Here is a 20271-nt window from a genome sequence, read left to right on the forward strand (position 1 = left end):
TTTTTTGTTTCTTCAAGGATTGGAATCCATGTAAATTTCTACCCCCTCTAAATAAATATCAATCATATATTTGAAAATATAATATTACAAATTCATTCTCATTTCTCATCATATTTGTCCATTCTTATTGGATTTTCTCCCAATTAATATAGAGGCATTCTTGTGTGCACCATGGAGCACGGTGCTCCCGGGTCGCACTGAGAGTAAATATGGACATATTTGGATTCAAATTGATACTCCAGATCTATAAATACAAATGGATACTCCAAATTTACTCTCAACCCGGGAGCACCGTGCTCCATGGTGCACACAAGAATTTGTGATTAATATATATACATCAAAAAAATGTTGCATATTAATATACGTATTTATAATTGCATAAGATAATACTACAATATCAATATGGAGTATATGTAGGCGAACTTTAAATCGAAAAAAGAAAAAAGAATAAATTAAATTAATGAATTTATTTTCGGAAATTAATCTACAAGAATATAAAAAAATGTATATGGTGCACCTAGAAAATCCACCCTCAAAATACTACAAATATATTTTCTTTCTCCACAAAGTATTTTGGTTGGTCAGTCTCACCCTGCACAACAAAAAATTAATAAAGAAAATCAATTCAACATATTAATTATAAAATATATTTGTATAGCTAAATGTATGACAGTATAATATGTACACAGAAATGAGTTTTTCTCCTGAAAATAAAATTAATTAAATTCGGGCGATACCTTTGCAGTAAAAGTAATTGCAACTTGAATTTCACCGTGGTAACTAAGATCATTGAGAATAACCCTAAACTTTTGTGTGCCAAGATCCGCTTTGCCCTTCTCTAATCCTATTTCAATTAAATCCTTCACATGGATCCTGCATATAAATATTAATTTTAAAAAAAATTAGCCAAACCATTTAATTAAAGAAACATGCTAAAAATGAAGAAGTGGAGATTCATATATATTAGTACATATAAATGTAATGTGTCTTAAATTATATTGAATTTGTGATGTAATTTATTATATATAGAGCTCCCTGGACTAGAATGTCTTCGACTATGTAAGATATTAATAATATATTTGGTAGAATGTATTGAAATACCATGATGTGTTAAAATCATATATTTCGTATTATTATTTTCGCCGGATATAATTAATCATTATTATAAATATGATTTATATTACGTATGAAAACCGTAGAAAATAACTAGTTTCATATTAATTTTAGGGTTAATAGTGTTTTATGTCCCGAACTTTCAGCGTTTTCCACAAAATATTCCGAACTTTAATTTTCTCCTGAGAAACCCCGAATTTTCAATTTTTTTCATAAAATGTCCTGCTGTACAAAATTCGGTGACAAAAGGATGAATTATCTCGCTGAAATAAATATTTTGAGGACCGTCATTGTTGAAAAACGCTAAAAGTTTGGGATTTTTAATCATCTTTTCATCACCGAATTTTGTACGGAAAAAACTGAAAGTTCAAAGTTTTTCAGAAAAAAAAAAAAAAATGAAAGATCGGAATATTCTATGAAAAACGCTGAAAGTTCGGAACATAATTAATCATGACTCTCAAAGTCGAACCGCTCAAAAAATTCATGTCTAGGTAACGCATACAAAACCTAATTAAAGATAGAGAAATAAATAAAATAGTGAGATTAAAAATTTAAATGAAAATGAAATAGAACTTACGTGGAATGACCCAAAAAATCATCTTTTCTGCAGGTGTCACGGTTGAAAATACGAAGAAATAGTTTGTAATTATTTTGGTAATCATCTGATCCATCCAAAGCTGGGAATTCCACTTTAAATTTGAACTCTTCATTCCACACCAGTCTCCTACCTTGCCCTGCAACATTTCAAACACTTTAATTTAAATTTATTTCTATTACACAAGCATATATATGAATTTATAAAATACTAAACTTTGATCAAATTTTGATTTTGTGCACCAATTAAAAGTCCGTCAAACAATTATTAAACTTAAAAGTTTGTCCAGCCCAATTTAATGTAAATTAGCATGGCCGTCTAAAATTTACTCATATTCAAATCGATATTAATTAGTTAATTATGTGCAATTTCAGTCCAAAACGACGACGTTTTAGTAAGTTGAGCTGAAATCCAACATAATTAATAAAATCGGTAAATTCTGTTGATGAGCAAAATTAAAATTTGATCAAAATTCAAACGGCTTACATTCTATTGTCTCAATAAAATATTTTGAAATGCAAACGCGTGAAAATCTAGTCCAAAAATTAATGTCTGAAATAACTCGTTGATATAGGAGAAGTAAAGAAATATTTACTACAAGAAATAATTAATATAACGTAAATTAAAAAAGAATAGAAATAGACAACGAAGCGCAACTTAATTGGTAAGACGAGGAACCATTGATTCTCTTTTAAAAAAGAAAATATCAATATAATTAATTACCTTTAGCAGTAGTGCTCGTGTACTCTTCATTTCTATATTGAATCACAACATATGGGTCGATCTTACCTGTACCATGCATAAAAAAATGTATGTAACTAATTTAAGCTTTGAAAAAACATGAAATCAATTATTCAACACCAATTCTATCTAGCAAAAATTGACAGTATTAAGTTTAACACACTTCTAACCCGCAGTTAAGTGTGTCAAATCAATTCTTTCGGTGTTAGAGTGTCACTGATTTTCACGTAAATTTTATTATATTATTATTTTTTTATCCATCCATCTACTCAAGGATGGATATTCTGTGCATATTTTTATAAAAAATACTAGTAAATAGTATCCAAAGTTGTCTATTAATCGGCCGTTTGGTTTGAAGGATTAGATTAATCTTATCATATTTTGTTCGATTGGGTGGATACGGGGCCCGTGATTCAATCTTGGGAGAGTGCCACATAGGATTAGTCTTAGTGTATGAGTCTTGGCGTAGCTCCTATGACAAAAATTAGTCTTTGGCCAACTCAATCTTAGGTAATATCGGGTTAATTTAATCTCGGCCACCGAAAGATATGTTTTGGATTAAAATAATACTCCATAATCAAAAAAATAGTTGTGTAGATACCATAAGGATATTTGTGATTTGTTGAGGACCGAATTGCAAGTCTTGAAAGTTCCACTACTTCCATACCATTGAAATACATTGATTCATTTATCGAATTCTCGATATAGAGAAATCAATTGATTAGATTGATGATTATGGAGTACAAAAATTTAACATAATTTTGGCACCAATTGTTTCACATAATCAAAGAACTATGATTAGATTGATGATTATTTAGAAAATTTTAAATAAGCATCACATTTTTCAGCTAAGAGGCCACACACACATACACACACATATATATATATATATATGGCAAAGTTCTATAGAAACGCAAATATAGAGAGAGAGCGCATGTATACATACCGAAGAAATTTGAACGTTTAAGGCCCTTTGCTCCTATCAGTTTCACCTCCATTATACCCTCTCCCATCTCTCTCTCTCTCTCTGAAAAAAAGGGTAAGAATGAAAAAGGATGTTAATTAATTTATTTATGATAAAAATAATAGAAGATGATCTTTGTTCTGGTTATGAAATGAAATTGTATGATAACAGTATATTATTTGAAAGTGAATATAATTTGCAGTTACCAAATATGTATACATATATAGAAGAGAGAAATTTGAAATTTCGAAGAATATGCAGCCAACATCTTCTAGATTTGGTCCCAACGTTGACCATCACTTTTTTCTTTCTTGGCGTCAGTCACGACTTTTTAGAGGAATTTTTGTAACAATAGAGCTATACTGTCATATTATAATCAGTGTTATAAATTAATTAAATTGAAGAAAAAAAAATAATTAATTTACTTTTTTTGATTCAAACTAAAAAAAAGATTTACATAATTTTAGTGTTTGCTACACATTATAATTTTTTTTTTGTGTGGAATATGTATGATTCAGAACTGAAATTTCCGCTTTATGTGAGATTCGAATACATGATCGTGAATTCATCCAATAAAACGATAAATTATGTACTGTAAATTTTTATGATCTAAGAACTGAAAATAACTCATTTTTTTCAGTTGGAATTTAATGTTCTTGTAATTGAAAACGTGTTTAAAATTTAATTGTATATATACTAGATCTATAGGCTGCGTGTTTGATGAGAATTTCTTGGAAGGTGTTATAACTCCCAAACGTTTTATGAGATGTTCATGTCCAAATTATGGCAGATTTTTTGAACTTATAGTGATATATGTGATTCTATTAACATCGATTTGTATTTTTATTTTGAAGCTACATCAATTATTCCTACTTCTAAAAGCGCAAATTAGGACATGACTGATATACAAGAATGAAAATGGTGATTCATGCATCCGTTCCCAATTGTATGATTGGTATATTTTTTGTGAGGAGAGTCGTTATTCTCGATGGAATGTTTGATATTAGTCATTCTTTCCCTCTCTCATCATATTGTATATTTCCACGAATATAAGATTACTAAAAAATAAAAATTTTATTTCTTTTTAATGAAACTATAATTATTTATTATTTATTTTGACAAATTTAATTTTGTATAATAATAATAATAATAATAATAATGATATATTCAAATTAAATGACATTTGAAGTAAATAAAATATAATATTTAGTTGACAGTCGAAATTAAGTCAAGTATATTAATTTTTCCCTTCTTATACATCGGAGCTTCTAAATGCTCATCATCATCAGAAGTTAGGTCAACACCAGGTGAAGTTCTGATTGCTAACTAAGCTCTAATTTCGTTGAAAGTCAAACTTAGGTGATAATTGCAACAAAAATATAAATTCGTGTATTTTTTTAGCATAATTAAAAGTTCATGTGAAAATTACAACTTTTTTCAAAGTTCATGAATTTTTTTTACCATAACCCCTAAATTTAATTGTACATATAGGCCTCGTGTTTGATGATAATTTCTTCGAATTAAAAACCTCCCAAACATTTTATGATCTGTTCATGTCCAATTTTTGTCAGATTTTATAGAACATATTTTGATATACTATGATTCTTATAATGTCAACATAAATTCCCAAAAGAAATTTCAACTGTACATAAATTTGTTAAATTGGTGGTGTAAGCAATTAAAACTCCCACACAAAAATAAGTCAATTCATATTGGGGACTACTGCACAACCTAAGCAACACTTCTCATTGTGCCTTTTCAACTAATTACATATACAAACCACATTTCAATTTGGGGAAGACAACTTTAGGGAGTGACTAAACTAGTTCACTTCTAGTCAATTTTTGGTCTTTACAAAACCCCTAAAATCGCGCGATTTCGGGTCATAAATATCACCGGAAAATTGCACGGGGAGACGAAACGTCCCTCCGCCCACCGATTTTCCCGCCAAATTTTCGAAAATCGGCCCCACGACGTCTCCTCTCCCGTGCGATTCCCGGTGATATTCAAGAAACCCCCCGGAGCAAATTTGTCCAGAAATCCCACAATTTCAAGATCTCTCAAGCCCAAAAAACACTAGACTAATTTAGCCACAACCCTTCAAAAAAGATTGCATTTTTTTAATCTTTTTTTTCCCCTTATAATCAAGCAGAAGGTCTTGGATAGGAAGCAGTTTTTCTGGTTGAATTCTGTGCACTTTTAATGTGAAGATGTCTCTGAGCTTCTTCAGGCTTGAGAATACCTGTGTCTTGAAGCTGTTCCAAAGCCTTCACAACCTCGTCCATCGTGGGCCGGTACCTAGGCTCCATGGCTATGCATTTCACAGCTAGTGTCGCTGCTCGTAGGGCCGCACCAGGCGTGTACTGGCCCTCTATACGGGCATCCATGACGCGTAGCACCCTCCGTTTGCTTGCTAGGTAAGGCCTCGCCCATTCGATCAGGTTCTGCTCTCCATGGGGCCGGTTCTTGTCCAGCACGCGCCTCCCCGTCAGTATCTCTAGGAGCACGACACCAAAGCTATACACGTCGCTCCTGGCAGTCAGATGGCCTACACAAGACAAGAAGAAACCTAAGATCCCAAAAAATAAAACATGCTACTTGAAATGTGAATGAATGATGTAATGATCTAATTTTGATCTAAAATCTTGGCTTGTGACATTCTTAGACGAAGAATCGAGTAAATCAACGGAAGGGCTTCGACAATCCAAGTAAAAATTTCATGTAGTTCAAGAATTTGTTCGAATATTCATGCCGTATACCTGTGGCCATATACTCCGGAGCTGCATAGCCATAGGTGCCCATTATTCGTGTGGATACGTGGCTTCTTCCATCGAGTGGCCCGTCCTTAGCCAGCCCGAAATCAGAAAGCTTCGCGTTGTAGTTCTGTTGGCAAAATATGTACATGTAAGCAAAGACTGTAGAGTTGTTTTCTTGAATATATAGAGTGAAGTTAGAGAATGATCACACATACAGCATCAAGCAAGATATTGGAGGCCTTGAAATCGCGATATATAACTTTGGCTTCCGGGCTGTGAAGGAACGCGAGCCCCCTTGCTGCGCCAAGGGCGACCTTCATGCGTAGAGTCCAGTCCAACGGCTGGAAATACGACGTCCCTATTCAACAACATGGCCAAGAGATTGTGACAAACAAAACAAAAGTATCTCATTTGTAATAGACAATCGACTAATAACAACAACTCACTCCTGAATAAGTGATTCTCCAAGCTGCCACGAGGCATGAACTCGTAAACCAGAAGCCTGTGCTCGTCCTCCAAGCAATAGCCGATCAGTTTCACTAGATTCGGATGGTGGAGCTGCCCTAGATAATTGATCTCTGTCTGAAATCGAAGAGGGAAAAAATGTACCAAATTTAGACATTCTGAATTCAAGGTTGTACTAATTCAAGAAAGTGAGTTCTGCATTTGATCAAGCACAATGAATCCATCAAACAAATCCAAGAATGAGTTGTACATTTGATCAAACAAAACTACAAAAGAGAAGACAAGTGATCCCATTCTGAACTAAGGTTGTACTAATCCAAGAAAGAGTTGTACATTTGATCAAGCACACAATGAATCCATCAAACCAAAGAAAAAACAAGTGATGCCATTCTGAATTAAGGTTGTAGTAATACAAGAAAGAGTTGTACATTTGATCAAACACACAATGAATCCATCAAACAAAAGAAAAGACAAGTGATGCCATTCTAAATTAAGGTTGTACTAATCCAAGAAAGATTTCCAAATTTGATAAAAAAAAACACAATACTTAATCCATCAAACAAAAGAGAAGACAAGTTATGGTAACTAACCAGCCATTCTTTGTGACCTTGTGAACCTTCTTGATTCAGTCTCTTGACAGCAATAACCGTTCCTGTCCCCGCCTTGGCGGCTTTGAAAGTCTGCTCATCGATCCACCCTTTGAAGACGCAGCCAAATCCACCCTCCCCCAACACACTGTCGGGGCGGAAGTTTCTAGTACATATCCTGAGATCATTGAATCCGAAGCTCTTCAAACCCCCGGTGTCCAAGATTTCACCCTCATTCCGAGGGGTCAATGGCAACGAGGGAGACGAGCGCCTGCTGCTCGTCTCCCCCCCATCAAAGCTAACATGCCTAGAACTTGGCCCTGTTTTGGAAAAATCATGTGCCTAAACTAAGTTAGCCATCAAATATTTGGACAATTTTGCATCAACAACATGCAATATCTATTTTTGTGTTTTCTTTCCAATATTGAACAATTTAGTAGTGACTTCGACATCAACTTTGCATCACATCACATTAACATTATGCAAGAATGGATAATTGCGGCTAAATACACGAACTTTCACTCAATTCTGGTTTTGCACATGAACTATCTGCATTCAAATATACGAACTTTCAATTGTTCTGATTTTTCACATGATTGTCAATTTCCGACGAAGTAACGCTATCGTGACTATCTGAAGTGACAAAGTAATGCTATCGTGACTAGCTGAGGCAGCGTAGACACTAACTACATCGATTGTTTAAGCTACGTAGATATTTCAGTCGACCACCTCAGCATTAATTCGGAGTTAATTCACAACAATGTGAAATTTTCGAAGAATTCAAATAATATAAATCTATATTATATTTCTCCAACTAAAATGAACTGCATATTTAGAACAAGAAACTATCTTCCATTTCCATAAAAGAATACAAGCAATTTTCATGATAAAATGTGAACCTCAAACACAAAAATCCCCAAACCACCAAAAAAACGAAAACACTCTCTAATTATCTTCAACTTGCATAAAACTCAAGAAAAACAACAACTTTAAACACACACACACACACACACACTAACCATCTCTCTGAGGGCTATGGTGCGCCCGTATTCGGGCGCTGCAGCAAGAACCCATCAATTCTCTCCCCTCAAAGAGCAAGATTCAGAGGTGTGAAAGGAGATAAGGATGCAATTCAATCTAGAGCGAAAACCCACAGCTGGAAAATTCAAGCAGGAGGTGTGAACGAAGGAAAAGAGAAATGTGTGGTGAAAGCGTATTTAATGTGTGTGTGTGTGTGTGTTTTATTACGTGGGTTGGAGTTGGGAGTCACGAGAAGGTTGGCTCCTATAGGCAACCAGTCATTACAATTTTCAAAGCCATAAGGGTTGACTTTTCCTTCTCACATTTCAGTCAACTGTCGCTTCTGCAACTTGCTCGCGACGTAGATACATGTTTTGTATGTATGCGTTGGACAGTGATGAAGCCATAAATTTTTTCGTAAAAAAAATAGCTCAAATTTTGAGCTTGCATTTATAAATATTAAAAATGGCTGAAAATTTTGAAACTAATAAATTATAAACTGAATAATATAAATAAATAAAAATTATTTTTGTTATAATTATAAGTTCAAGCTAAAAAATTACCACGTGGTCAGTATTGGGGGATGAGATCCAGTATCCCACAGTTTTATGTGTACTACTATGTCTCATTCTTATATTTATTATTTAAAAAAAATTATAAAAATAAAATTTGTTATAATACTATAAATTATACTTAAATTTTATTTCAAAAAATATTTTTTTAAAAAAAAGTATATACCATGACTTTGAATTTATCAACCAATTATTAACTAATAAAACTGAAATTAAATTATAAAAATAATTATATACCATAATTAATTTGATGGAATAAGCCTTAGTTAATAATCACAAAATTAAACTGAAGCATATAAAATTAAAATTGAAGAAAAAATATATAAAAAAATAAAAAAAAATTGAAAGTGGAACACGAAGTGAGACATAAAATGTGGTACATTGAATCTCATTCCCAATATTGGGGCTATTTTTTAAGAATAACCCTTCCTTTTCAAGGGTACAATTAATATGACATGACATTAACACAAGTTTTCTTTAAGTTCTAGAGGTAATCGTGTCTAACACACATAACTTCCATTTTGCACATAAATTAAAAAACATACGAATTTTCAATTGTTGTGATTTTCACGATTTTGAATTGTTCTCAAATCAATATTGAAATGAACGCTTGAAAGCTAACGTACGAATGATATAGTCGATAATGTAGTTGGATGTCTACGTCGTTTTTGCTTGTCATGGTGGTTTTGATTTGTCATTTCAGTCAGAAAATTGATGAATAGGCGAAAAATGAAAACAATTTAAAGTTAGTATGTTTTAGAACATAATTTTTTCTTCCTCCGTCCCATTTGAAATGTCTCGATCATATAATTTGAGACATTTCCAATGGAAAAAAGTAATTCATATCCAAAATAAGAATAATGTGAAATTTCTTGTATTCACATGTAACTACTTTAAAAATATATTTTTTTAATGGGAGTTGGAAGTAATGAACATATAAAACAAATATATATATATATATATATATATATATATATATATAATCAAAATAGAAGAAGAATATTACTTTCTCCGTCTACGAAATATTATCCTAATTTGTCATTTTTATCCGTTCACAAAAAGTTGTCATAATTTATTTTTAGTAATAATTTGTGTGTCTCTTTCTCCACTCACTAACATGTAGATCTCATTCTTACTCACTAACTTAATTAATTTTTTTTATTTGTGGACTATTATTTTCACTTAATAAATAAATAATATAATTTTTTTTCAAAATATGTGTCTCCCTCTCTCATGATAATATTTGGTGGAGGAAGGGAGTATATGTCTAAACTAACATCCTCGTGTAATACTTCCTTCGTCCCACTGTATGTGAGACCTTTTTTTTTTATATACAGAAATTAAGAAAAATGTATTTTGTTTGTAGGTGAAAATGTGTTTAAAGGGTAAAATCTTTATCAAAAGAGGAAAGAGTCTCACTTACAGTGGAACGCCTTAAATAGGAAAAGTCTCAGATACATTGAAACGAAGGGAGTAATATACATATACATATTACAAAAGGTGGGATTTAAAAGAAAAAGAAAAAGAATTAATAGATATTTATTTATATCATGTGGAGGGAAGGTGGTCTTATCTCTTTTGTTGTGTAATGACCACCTTCTAGAAGATGACAAACGGTGGTTGGCTTGCATGCTTTTCCAGCCGTTGGATTGGTCAGATTTATTTCTCCATATTTATTTTTCTCACTAAAGTAAAATTGATTTAAATTCATATAGATAAACTTCAACCTTTGCTTGATTAAAAAGATAATGTTGTTTGGAATATCCAATAATTTCCGTACCATCGGCCTTTAATTTATTATATAGTCGCCACAATTATGGATATTGCATACTTTAGTAGGGAGCTTCTTTAATCATTAATGGAGACTTGCATAAAATTTTATTATCGTAGTTCAAAAATTTATGTTAGTCGGTTGAATTTGAATTTTTAAGTAAAACGATGACGTTTAAGAGCTTTGAGCAGATGTGAAGATAAAAAAAAAATTGTATAATTTTTTTAACTAACAAGTTAGCTTTCGACGAGCTATGTTACTCTTTAATTGACTGAATTTGACTTAAGTTATAAGCTTAACAATATAAATAAATTTAGATTATATTTGTAATTTTTATAAATTTAGAATAAAAAATCACTGTATGATCAAAATTTGAGGTATTTTTTAATAATTATATTTTTATAAATAAATAACATATGTTGTTTATATATTTGTACACTATAAAAATTTGTGAAATTAAATTCAATGGACGATACATAAATGAAATAGTTATCCGGAAAATAAAAATATTGAACACTAGAAATGTTCACCCAATTCGGTTAAACAACCTACGTTTGGGGGGCCACGTCCATTCGTTTATTAATGATGATAAGATATATATAGGACTTACACGACAGACTCTCTAGCATTCTAGCTACGATATCTTCCCAAACCCTCATTACCGTAAACAATTGAGAGAAGAACAACAATCAACTCTCTAAGCGTGAATAAATCCTATTCACCACCAACACCCACGAAATAATATTCACCAATAGGCTGGTAAAGGGAAAAACAAGAAACCCAAAACACCACAGACTTTGCTTACAAACGTAAAAAGCAAAACTCACTAGTTCGTTCACTCACGCACAGAACGAACTCGACACACTCACAAACAACTCTTTAAACAATGAATAAGAGTAATAAACGCAGCCACCTCCAACCAATATTCTCGTCGTGTGAAACCTTAAAAGAGATATTGTGACCAAGGACTCTTCTTGATGACTCCTTATCTTCCAATAACCAAGGAAACGTGCATGTTCTGGACTCAGAAAGCAAGTATATAAAAAATCCACTACATATACTTCAAAAACGAATATATAGCAGCAAACATGTGCTTGACTGTACCAGCCAAAGTATCAGACACTGATAGATACTATGAGAGCAAAACTAGCAAATTTGTCTACATAATGACAACAACCAAACTTGAGTATCAAATACTCAACAATAAATAAGTTCACAACTACCTTGACATATTAATATTTTCGTTATATATCTTATTATAATTATGATACTATATAATGTTTCACCATATTAATTTATTGGAGAGTAATAGTTTTCAAAGTTAAAGTTAATAAAGTCTTATTTAAGATATTCGGGGCAATTTGTTGGAACATCTTGATTATATATTTTTTTTAAGTTTAATTATATAATTATGTCTCACCCTATCACTTTCGTGGGGAGTAGTACTTGTGAAAGCTAAAATTAATAAAGTCGTTAAAGAATTTTGTTGGAACATTTTGATTACAATTTTGTGGGTGAGAAAGCAAGATATATGAAATGATTTTTTTCATAAATTTTATTTTGTATACTCTTTTTTCACATGTGGGATTTTTAAAAATGCTTTGCCTCGAGTCCTCAATATTCTTAATCCGATATGTAGATATAATAAGAACATATAATTGGTTTTTGATTTATTTATTTTTATCATGTTTCCTTGGATTGGTTATGCTCCATGTGACCTAATAAATTTAAATATGTTTAGTATTCATATTGTTTGGCGTTGGATGTTTTAATTATATGATATGCGTTCTCGTGAATGGAAGTCGGAACATGCATGACAAAGTCAATGGGCACTCTCTCTCTTAATTTTTTTTTTTTTTTTTGATAGATCTATCAAATTCGGGTCACAAAAACTTGAGTATAATCGAGTTGATTCACATCTAAAATAATATTATTTATAAGATTCAGATTAGGATACGAGTTCGAATCAGAGTGCGGTCAAGATCTAAGTGATGGTGCAACCCGATTGTACAGTATATCCGATTGTACCCAAGACCACCTCAATATGGGCTAGGTTACTATTATAGGAGAATGTTATTTCTCTTAAAAAAAATGAGAATGATAAATAGAGTAATATAAATCTATGAATAAACTGTTTGTAATGCATAAATAACATATTCAGATAATATGATGAAATTTTTGTCCGCACCAGAATTCGAATCAAAGTTTAAATAGTTATTCGTGCATTACAATAAGCGTATGCATAAATTTTAGTGATTTATTCAAACCAATTTTCATGATCACAAAAGATAGCATTTTCACCAAATTCTTTCTCTATGAAAATATAATATTATAATCATTTTACATATCATCGCCATATATTTATATTTAGCAGCTAATGATCAGATATTGCAAATTTATATATATATATATATATATATATATATATAAAATCTCTTTAATTCACTATTATTTCTCATTCCATTTTATTCGAGGCCTATTTCTTTTCGATACAATTATTTAAAAATATAAAATTAATTATAATATAAATATGTGTGAGCTTATCTTTAATATAGTGTAAGTGATTAATTTGAAAGGAAACAAATTAAATCAAATGAGATCGTTTTGAAAAAATACACACCAGTATTTACTTTGAGACGGTGGAATTAAATGTTTTCTAATTAAAGAAGAAAACTACTGAAAAAATTGAAATGCTTTTCTAATAATGATATATAGTTGATAGATAATCAGACAATGAAACAATAATATTCTTTGTTTGGTGTCATGCTATGACTTTTAATTATTAAAAAAAATTGTTCATTTAATTTCTTTGACTATGTCTTTCGACAACCGGTAATGTCTATAAGTACGTACCTTTTTTTTCTTTGTATATGATTGTGGTGATTATTAAAAGCATAAATTATTGATCTTTAACGAAAAAAATCCCATTTTTGGCGAAGTTGTGTGTGATGACCTAGCATCTATGACATAGGCTCAAAATCATCATGTTCATTTGAAATTAATTTCTTTTTATACTTTTGTATTTTTGTTAATTTGGTTACAAGCATTGAATTTTTTTTGGGGCGGGGGGGGGGGTGAACTGCCTTTTTAAAAATAAAATTATTTATAGCTTCGCCTTTCTTTCTGATTCTGAATATAATATTTTACTTAGGTATCAATCTTTATATATATATATGATCGCATTCAATGGATAACACCATCAAACTATATTGAACTTATCAGTCATTTTGTTGAACGTTCATATATTTAACATAAAAATCCGTTTTACATGACGTAAACATATACTCAGAGACGGAGACAGGGGGGTGGCTGGTAGTGGCCACCGCCCCCTCAAAATTTTAAATTTTTCTATGTATATATATACATAAATATATAAATGTATATAAATGTTTAATTAAATATATGTGTATATACAATTTTTTTGTGGCCCATTCTATAATCGAGCCCAATATAATTTCTACTTAAAATCCAATTTAATAAGTTGGTTATACAAAAGTTGATTTGCTTGTTATATTCACTCATATAATTTTTAGTGAAACTTGGTTATACAAAAGTTGATTTGCTTGTTATATTCACTCATATATACTTAACTAAAGGATAATTGTGTTATTTAAAACTATATAATCTATGAAAATATTGTTCATTATTATTATTACTATTATTATTATACTTGTCTTTTAATAGGAAATGTATGAAATGCCCCAAAAAAATTTGTTTGTTATTTAGATTATGCTTGTCTTTTAATAAAAAATGCCTAAAATATCCGAAATGTTCAAAAAAAAAATTGTAATGTATTGAAACTAATTGTAATATATTGAAACTATATAATCTATGGAAATGTTGTTCGTTATTATTACTATCATACTCGTATTTTAGTAAAAAATGCCTTAATTAATATACGGAAGTTCAAAAAAATTTCTCAGGGACTACCGCCCCCGAACCCCCGTACAAATTCAGCTCCCCACGAACTTAATTCCTAGCTCCGTCCCTGCATATATTCAAATTTTGGGGTTATGGGGTTCGACCTTCTATACGTTCAACATAAAAAATCGTTGAACATGGCGTAAATAAATGCTGACCGTTAGATTAGATAATATCACGGCTAAAATTTGTTATTTGAATATTTAGTGTTCTCCATTGAACTCTTTCATATATATATATATATATATATATATATATATATATATATATAGTGCAAAGTTCTATAGAAAACACAAATATAGGCAAAGAAAGGAGACGAAATCTCAACCGTTGATCTTATCTAATATATATATATATATATATATATATATATATATATATATATTATCACGAAATTAAGTTTATATTTAATTCCGTCCACCATATATCTAAACCAATTGTAGCATGTGCTAGGGCATAAAAAAGCCCATTTGTTTGTGCAATTTTCCAATACTCTATTATCCATACGTATTTTATTTATGAATAGACCAATCAATTATATATGTAGGGTATAGCTTTGACTCATGAAGGGAAGAAACAAACAATGCATTCACATTCAAAGAAAAAGAAAAAATTCCCAGTTTGATTTTATCAAATTGTCGCTATATATGCTAATTTGGATTAGCACATAGTATTAATTTACATATAGCCTAGTCATGTCACGTATGATTATGAATACAATAATACTATTTAAAAAAAATTAGAAAAACAGAAATATGTTCTAATTAAAAAGTGATTTGACTTTGGGACTATGAAACACACCAACTGGCCTCTCCTAATCTTGGTCCCATTATGATTTACTATTTTTTTATCTTCTATTTTATTGTGTGGTTAAACATAAAAGTCAATAGGTTGACTGCATTAACATATGGCATTTATTTAACCTTTACAGACTTATGTGCTTTAATGATTCCAAGGGGGATGCACATTTCACAAAATGAAATTTTGGTCACGAGATTTAAATCATAGTTAATAAATTTATTCAAAATTTATATTCATTTTGTCTTCAAATAAGTGTCATATTGTAGAGTTCTTTTGATCTCTTTTTAAAAGTCACATTGTAGAATGTTGAAATAAAATTAAGCTAAACTTATACTTCTATTCATATCTTAATATTAGAACTAGATGCATTGTCTTTATTTTTTTTCTTCACTTAATAGACAGAGAGAGAAGATAATCAAAGTTAAAATCTTGAAGTCGGGAAATATAATTAATGATATACATGTAAAATTATACTCCTCATATGACACTTATTTAAAAATGAGAGAAATATATTATATGCTCGAACTTATTTGAACCATCCTTTCTCTTTCTATAATTAGAAATAAATAAAAATTTGATTTTCTATAAAAGCTGCGAACTACTCCTCCCGTCCCATAAAAACATGCATAGTTTTCATTTTCCATCTGTTTCATAAAAACATGCATAACCCATTTATAGTAATAATTATTTCACTAAACATCATAATCAATGTGAGACACTTTCTCCACTCGCATTATACTTTATATGATTTTTTAAAATCGTGTCGTCCCAAACTATACATGTTTTTATAGTACTGAATTATACATTCAACAAATATCGTGAATTACTTATGAGGATAGTAGATGATGATGAAAAATAAATAAATTAAAAAAACAACAATAACATTTAACTGCCATTTTCTTTATAAAAAAGTAAAGGCTCCCTTTTTTTGGCCCATGTATATGCAAAGGAAATATTCAAAATGGGCCAAACATCATCTCAAAATGGGCCAAACATCATCTCAAAAAATATTCAAAATAAAGGCTCCCTGTTTTGTTATATAAAGCTCTCTTTTTTTTTCTTTTTTTTTAACATCTATTTTTGAAAAATTAAACCACAATGGACCACAATTTTGTTATTGGGCCACGACCCATTTTATTTGAAATATTTGGGCCTACGACACCCAAATCAGACAATAAAAAACGATGCCATTACAGCTGTGTAGAAGAAGTCACTATCCAACTTTGTTTCTCTTTGCTCATTCTAAAAAATAAACTAGCCAAAAAAATATTAATCCCTTCCTTCGGCTTAATTTTTAGTATTTATATCTTTTTTTTATAGTCTCATTTTTTATTATTCATTTCTATTTTTAATAAAAGTAAGCGTGACTCTTCACTTGTAAAATCTTATGATTGAACCACGTAAAATCTTCGTTGTCTTTATTATTTTATTTAAAGGTGTTGATACTTGTTTCATCAAGCGTTGCTTAATAGATGATATAGATAGATGATGTGCGTTACTTAGTAGAATTCAAATAGTGGAAAATAAAGAATTGTGAGTGTGCTTAGTAGAAAGATTTGTGCCATTTCATACTACAGTTTTGGTGAATTTAAATGAGACGTTTAATTTGCATGATTATTAAGATATATGATTAATTATTTTTTATCCTTAATATTAGTAATTTTTATTTTCAATTCCAGTCTTTTTTGCATGATTAATAAGATATATCATTGAATATTTTTATTCTCAATAGTATGATTTCTTCAATGAAATATGAATAAAATAAATTAATTCAAACACGTTAAAATATTTCTAAATTTGAATTCATCAAAATAAATAAATAAATAATTTTATTATTTTTATTTATCAAAGCTTATTCTCAAAAAAGTATACTAGCAAAAAAAAATACTCCATTAGCTATAGCTCCATTTGGGAATTTGGACAATGAATCTTCAAAAAAATAAAAAAATAAAAAAATAAATCAAAACAACGTTTTGCTTATGCTATTTCAAAATATAAAATCAAATTGCCTCAAAAAATATAAAATCAAATTTCCCACAAAATTCCCGCCATCACCTGCTTGAGACTTGAGAGTTAGGGCTGGGAGCTCACATCCTACTCACCTCCGCCCAACTCCATACAACCGCCGCAACGGAAAATGGCCGGCGCCTCCGATCCCCATGGCTCCGCGTTTTCGGCCGCAGAGGTCCGTTTTCATCTTTCTCAAGTTTCTCCAATCGCATCGATTCGCCAATTTTCTCAGTTTTACCTTCATTTTATTTATATTTATTTATTATTTTTATTTACGCAGCTGGAGTTTCTTGCGGAGGATGAAATGATTGAAATTGTTCCGAATTTGAGAATGGATCCGCTCAATTTTATATCTGTATGACTTGTTCTGTAAATCTCCCCCTTCTTCCGCGTTTAATTGGATTTCCTGCTCAAGCACAACATTGATGTTTTAATTTACTGTTTGTGGTTGATTTCCTCTGCTAACAGGGGGATTTCGGTCCTTTTAGACCCCAAATACCAACTCAAGCGCCGCTGTGGCTGGCCGTGGCCTTGAAGAAGAGAGGGAAGTGCACAATTCGAGCTCCAGAGTGGATGTCTGTTGGTGAGTTCGAAGCAGAAACACTCATTTTGTGATTAATCTAATGGAAGTACGACGAGGCGTTATTACTGTTAATACTACGAAAAAATTAGAGTGATATCTATTTAGGTTAATCAGTTAATCTTATTGACTTCTTTTGATCGATTTGCCAATTCATCTACGCAGTCGGAGCTTATCCTACAATCGTCCAATTTTTTTTCATATAATCCAAAACACTTCTCTTCAAAATTCACAGATCACATACGCATTTTCTTTAAGAACATTGATGCCCTTCTCTATCACCACAAGTCAGTTTTCCATTATTGTCTATGTGGGTCGCTCGATTCAAGGCCGGCAGGTTGGACCAATTTGATAGAGTGCAGTGCAATCAAAGGCCAGTGCACTGGTTATTGAAAATGGAAATTAGAGAGAAACAAAAGACTGGCGTGCCCTGCGAAAAGCCAAATTATTATCTAGTTTCCTCCATGATCCCTTTCTCTTCAATCTATTGTATTAAAATCTCCTATTTCATTCTAATGCACATAGCCAAAATAAAATTTTCTTATGCTATCGATATCTGCTTTTTCCATAGATAAGTTATCACAAGTACTGGAAGCAGAGCGAGATTCGGAGAAGTTTCAGCCTTTGCCATTTCACTATGTAGAAATATCGAGGCTTCTTTTTGATCAGTAAGTATTTATATGTAATGATTTAATTTTTCCTGCTATATTTTGGGCAGTGGTTTTGAACATATAAATATTCTTTTTTGTAGTGCACGAGACGATATTCCCGATATCTACATGGTTAGTGAGCTGTTGTCGTGTTCATATTCTTTCTTTGGCCTATCATTTTCCTGGAATCTTGATTCCAATTTCCATATAGGTAAGGTCCCTCATTGAGGACATCAAGGATGTGAGGTTTCATAAAATTGGGAAAGGCTTGGAGATTATCTCAAAGGAACGTACTTATGCGCTGAGGGTATGAAATTTTTCTTGAGTTTGTAATTCCACTGCTGTATATTAGTCTACAGGGCTATGTGGATACATATTTGGTTTTGCAACTTTTTGATGCCTTCAGTTATGATAATGTCTTAGAAGTGTGAGTTCCTTTTCAATATCATATTCAGTGAAGAAAACTATTGTCTATCATTGTTAAATTGGTCTATTTTGTGGATTGCCTGTTCACAACCCTCTTGAACTATTTTTAACGATCTTACAGTCACTGGCCTATGTATGCTGTGATGGGTTTGGGTCTCAGTATGGCTGTTAACTCTGTTTCTTGATAAGGATGTTTCTCAGTTGTAATATTCATTAGCACAATATCTGGTAAGTGGTAACTCGTATAAAAAATGCATTTGTGAACCAGTCGAGAATATCTGGTAGCATCATTTCGATAATTTATGCAATATATTTCTTCTCATTTTGTCACATTTGACAGTTGTTAGTGAATGGAAATTCAATATGAGATTGTTTAATATGTTAGTGTGGATGAAACTATTTGTATTTTCTCCCTTCTCATCATTATCCTCAAAACTTGCAGCTCAAGAATTTATCTGCTATGGAAGCAAATATAGTGCGCCCATTTGTTACAAGAGCTCTCGAGACATTTTATAAGCTTGGTAGTTCTGATATGATACAAGAATCTGACCACGCTCCTAATAGACAACAAGCGACCAATCGTGGGCCAAGAGTAAGTTGCATGATTATGCTGTCTAATCCCCCTTACGACTCAAGTTGGCATATCAAATGGTTCAACTTACACTTCTAAAAGTAAAAATTACTATTATTGCTCATATATCCAAATCTTTTCGGCCAGCTTACTCATCCGCCTTTTTCAATACTCCATCAAGCATTTGATACTTTATTATAACTTGTAGCATTTGGTAATAACCGAAAATAGATCATCTGACTGTTCTAGTCATCGTTACGAGTGACTGTGCTTGTTGACTAATGACTATCTTCTGCTCTTGATTTTCAGCGGCAACTGAAAGATAGATGATTCCAATCTCCGGAGATGCTGTACAAATGTATTTGTAATGGTATCAAACTACAAATAGTGAGTTCTTGTAATTTGCTCTAACGGCACTCCGATTCCTTTATATATTTATCCCTCAAATGTTTCGCCTTTTCTGTGAGAGTGACTGAGTTGAAGAGAAGAATCAATCTACAGCAACAGATGGCCTCTAATCTTATCCAAGGACACCTTTAATTAAAGTAAGGCTATTCCTTGCATTTTATTCAGCTGCTATGCATTTCTGCTGGTAATATGCATCCTTATTCAGTTATTTGTATAGTTCTATGGTGGTTTGTGAGGGACATCTAATTGCATAATCATATTTTTGTGAAACAGTCAGCCATAAACATGTCTAGTTCAATAAAATTTACCAGTAATTCAAA

General features: G+C 31.4%; 3 protein-coding genes across 3 annotated transcripts; 1 reads left to right on the top strand and 2 right to left on the bottom strand.

Annotated features, from left to right (window-relative positions):
• Positions 1-432: 432 nt before the first annotated feature.
• LOC131006013 (elicitor-responsive protein 1) lies at positions 433-3606 on the bottom strand. The gene is made up of 5 exons (XM_057933163.1): positions 3396-3606; positions 2432-2497; positions 1691-1847; positions 738-873; positions 433-592 (listed from the first exon to the last, which is right to left on the bottom strand). Exons 1-5 carry the CDS (start codon positions 3460-3462, stop codon positions 533-535), a joined length of 486 nt encoding a protein of 161 aa, XP_057789146.1. The 5' UTR covers positions 3463-3606; the 3' UTR covers positions 433-532.
• A 1436-nt stretch (positions 3607-5042) lies between these two features.
• On the bottom strand, positions 5043-8519 carry LOC131005934 (receptor-like cytoplasmic kinase 176). The gene is made up of 6 exons (XM_057933054.1): positions 8241-8519; positions 7225-7541; positions 6616-6751; positions 6385-6527; positions 6173-6296; positions 5043-5961 (listed from the first exon to the last, which is right to left on the bottom strand). The coding sequence occupies exons 1-6, from the start codon at positions 8293-8295 to the stop codon at positions 5558-5560; spliced, it is 1179 nt and encodes a 392-aa protein (XP_057789037.1). The 5' UTR covers positions 8296-8519; the 3' UTR covers positions 5043-5557.
• Positions 8520-17332: 8813 nt separating this feature from the next.
• On the top strand, positions 17333-20271 carry LOC131005991 (DNA replication complex GINS protein PSF2). The gene is made up of 8 exons (XM_057933143.1): positions 17333-17491; positions 17597-17671; positions 17785-17899; positions 18468-18564; positions 18648-18678; positions 18758-18853; positions 19415-19564; positions 19853-20271. Exons 1-8 carry the CDS (start codon positions 17444-17446, stop codon positions 19871-19873), a joined length of 633 nt encoding a protein of 210 aa, XP_057789126.1. The 5' UTR covers positions 17333-17443; the 3' UTR covers positions 19874-20271.

This window comes from Salvia miltiorrhiza, chromosome 1, assembly GCF_028751815.1.
Source record: "Salvia miltiorrhiza cultivar Shanhuang (shh) chromosome 1, IMPLAD_Smil_shh, whole genome shotgun sequence".
Taxonomy (NCBI): Eukaryota; Viridiplantae; Streptophyta; class Magnoliopsida; order Lamiales; family Lamiaceae; genus Salvia; species Salvia miltiorrhiza.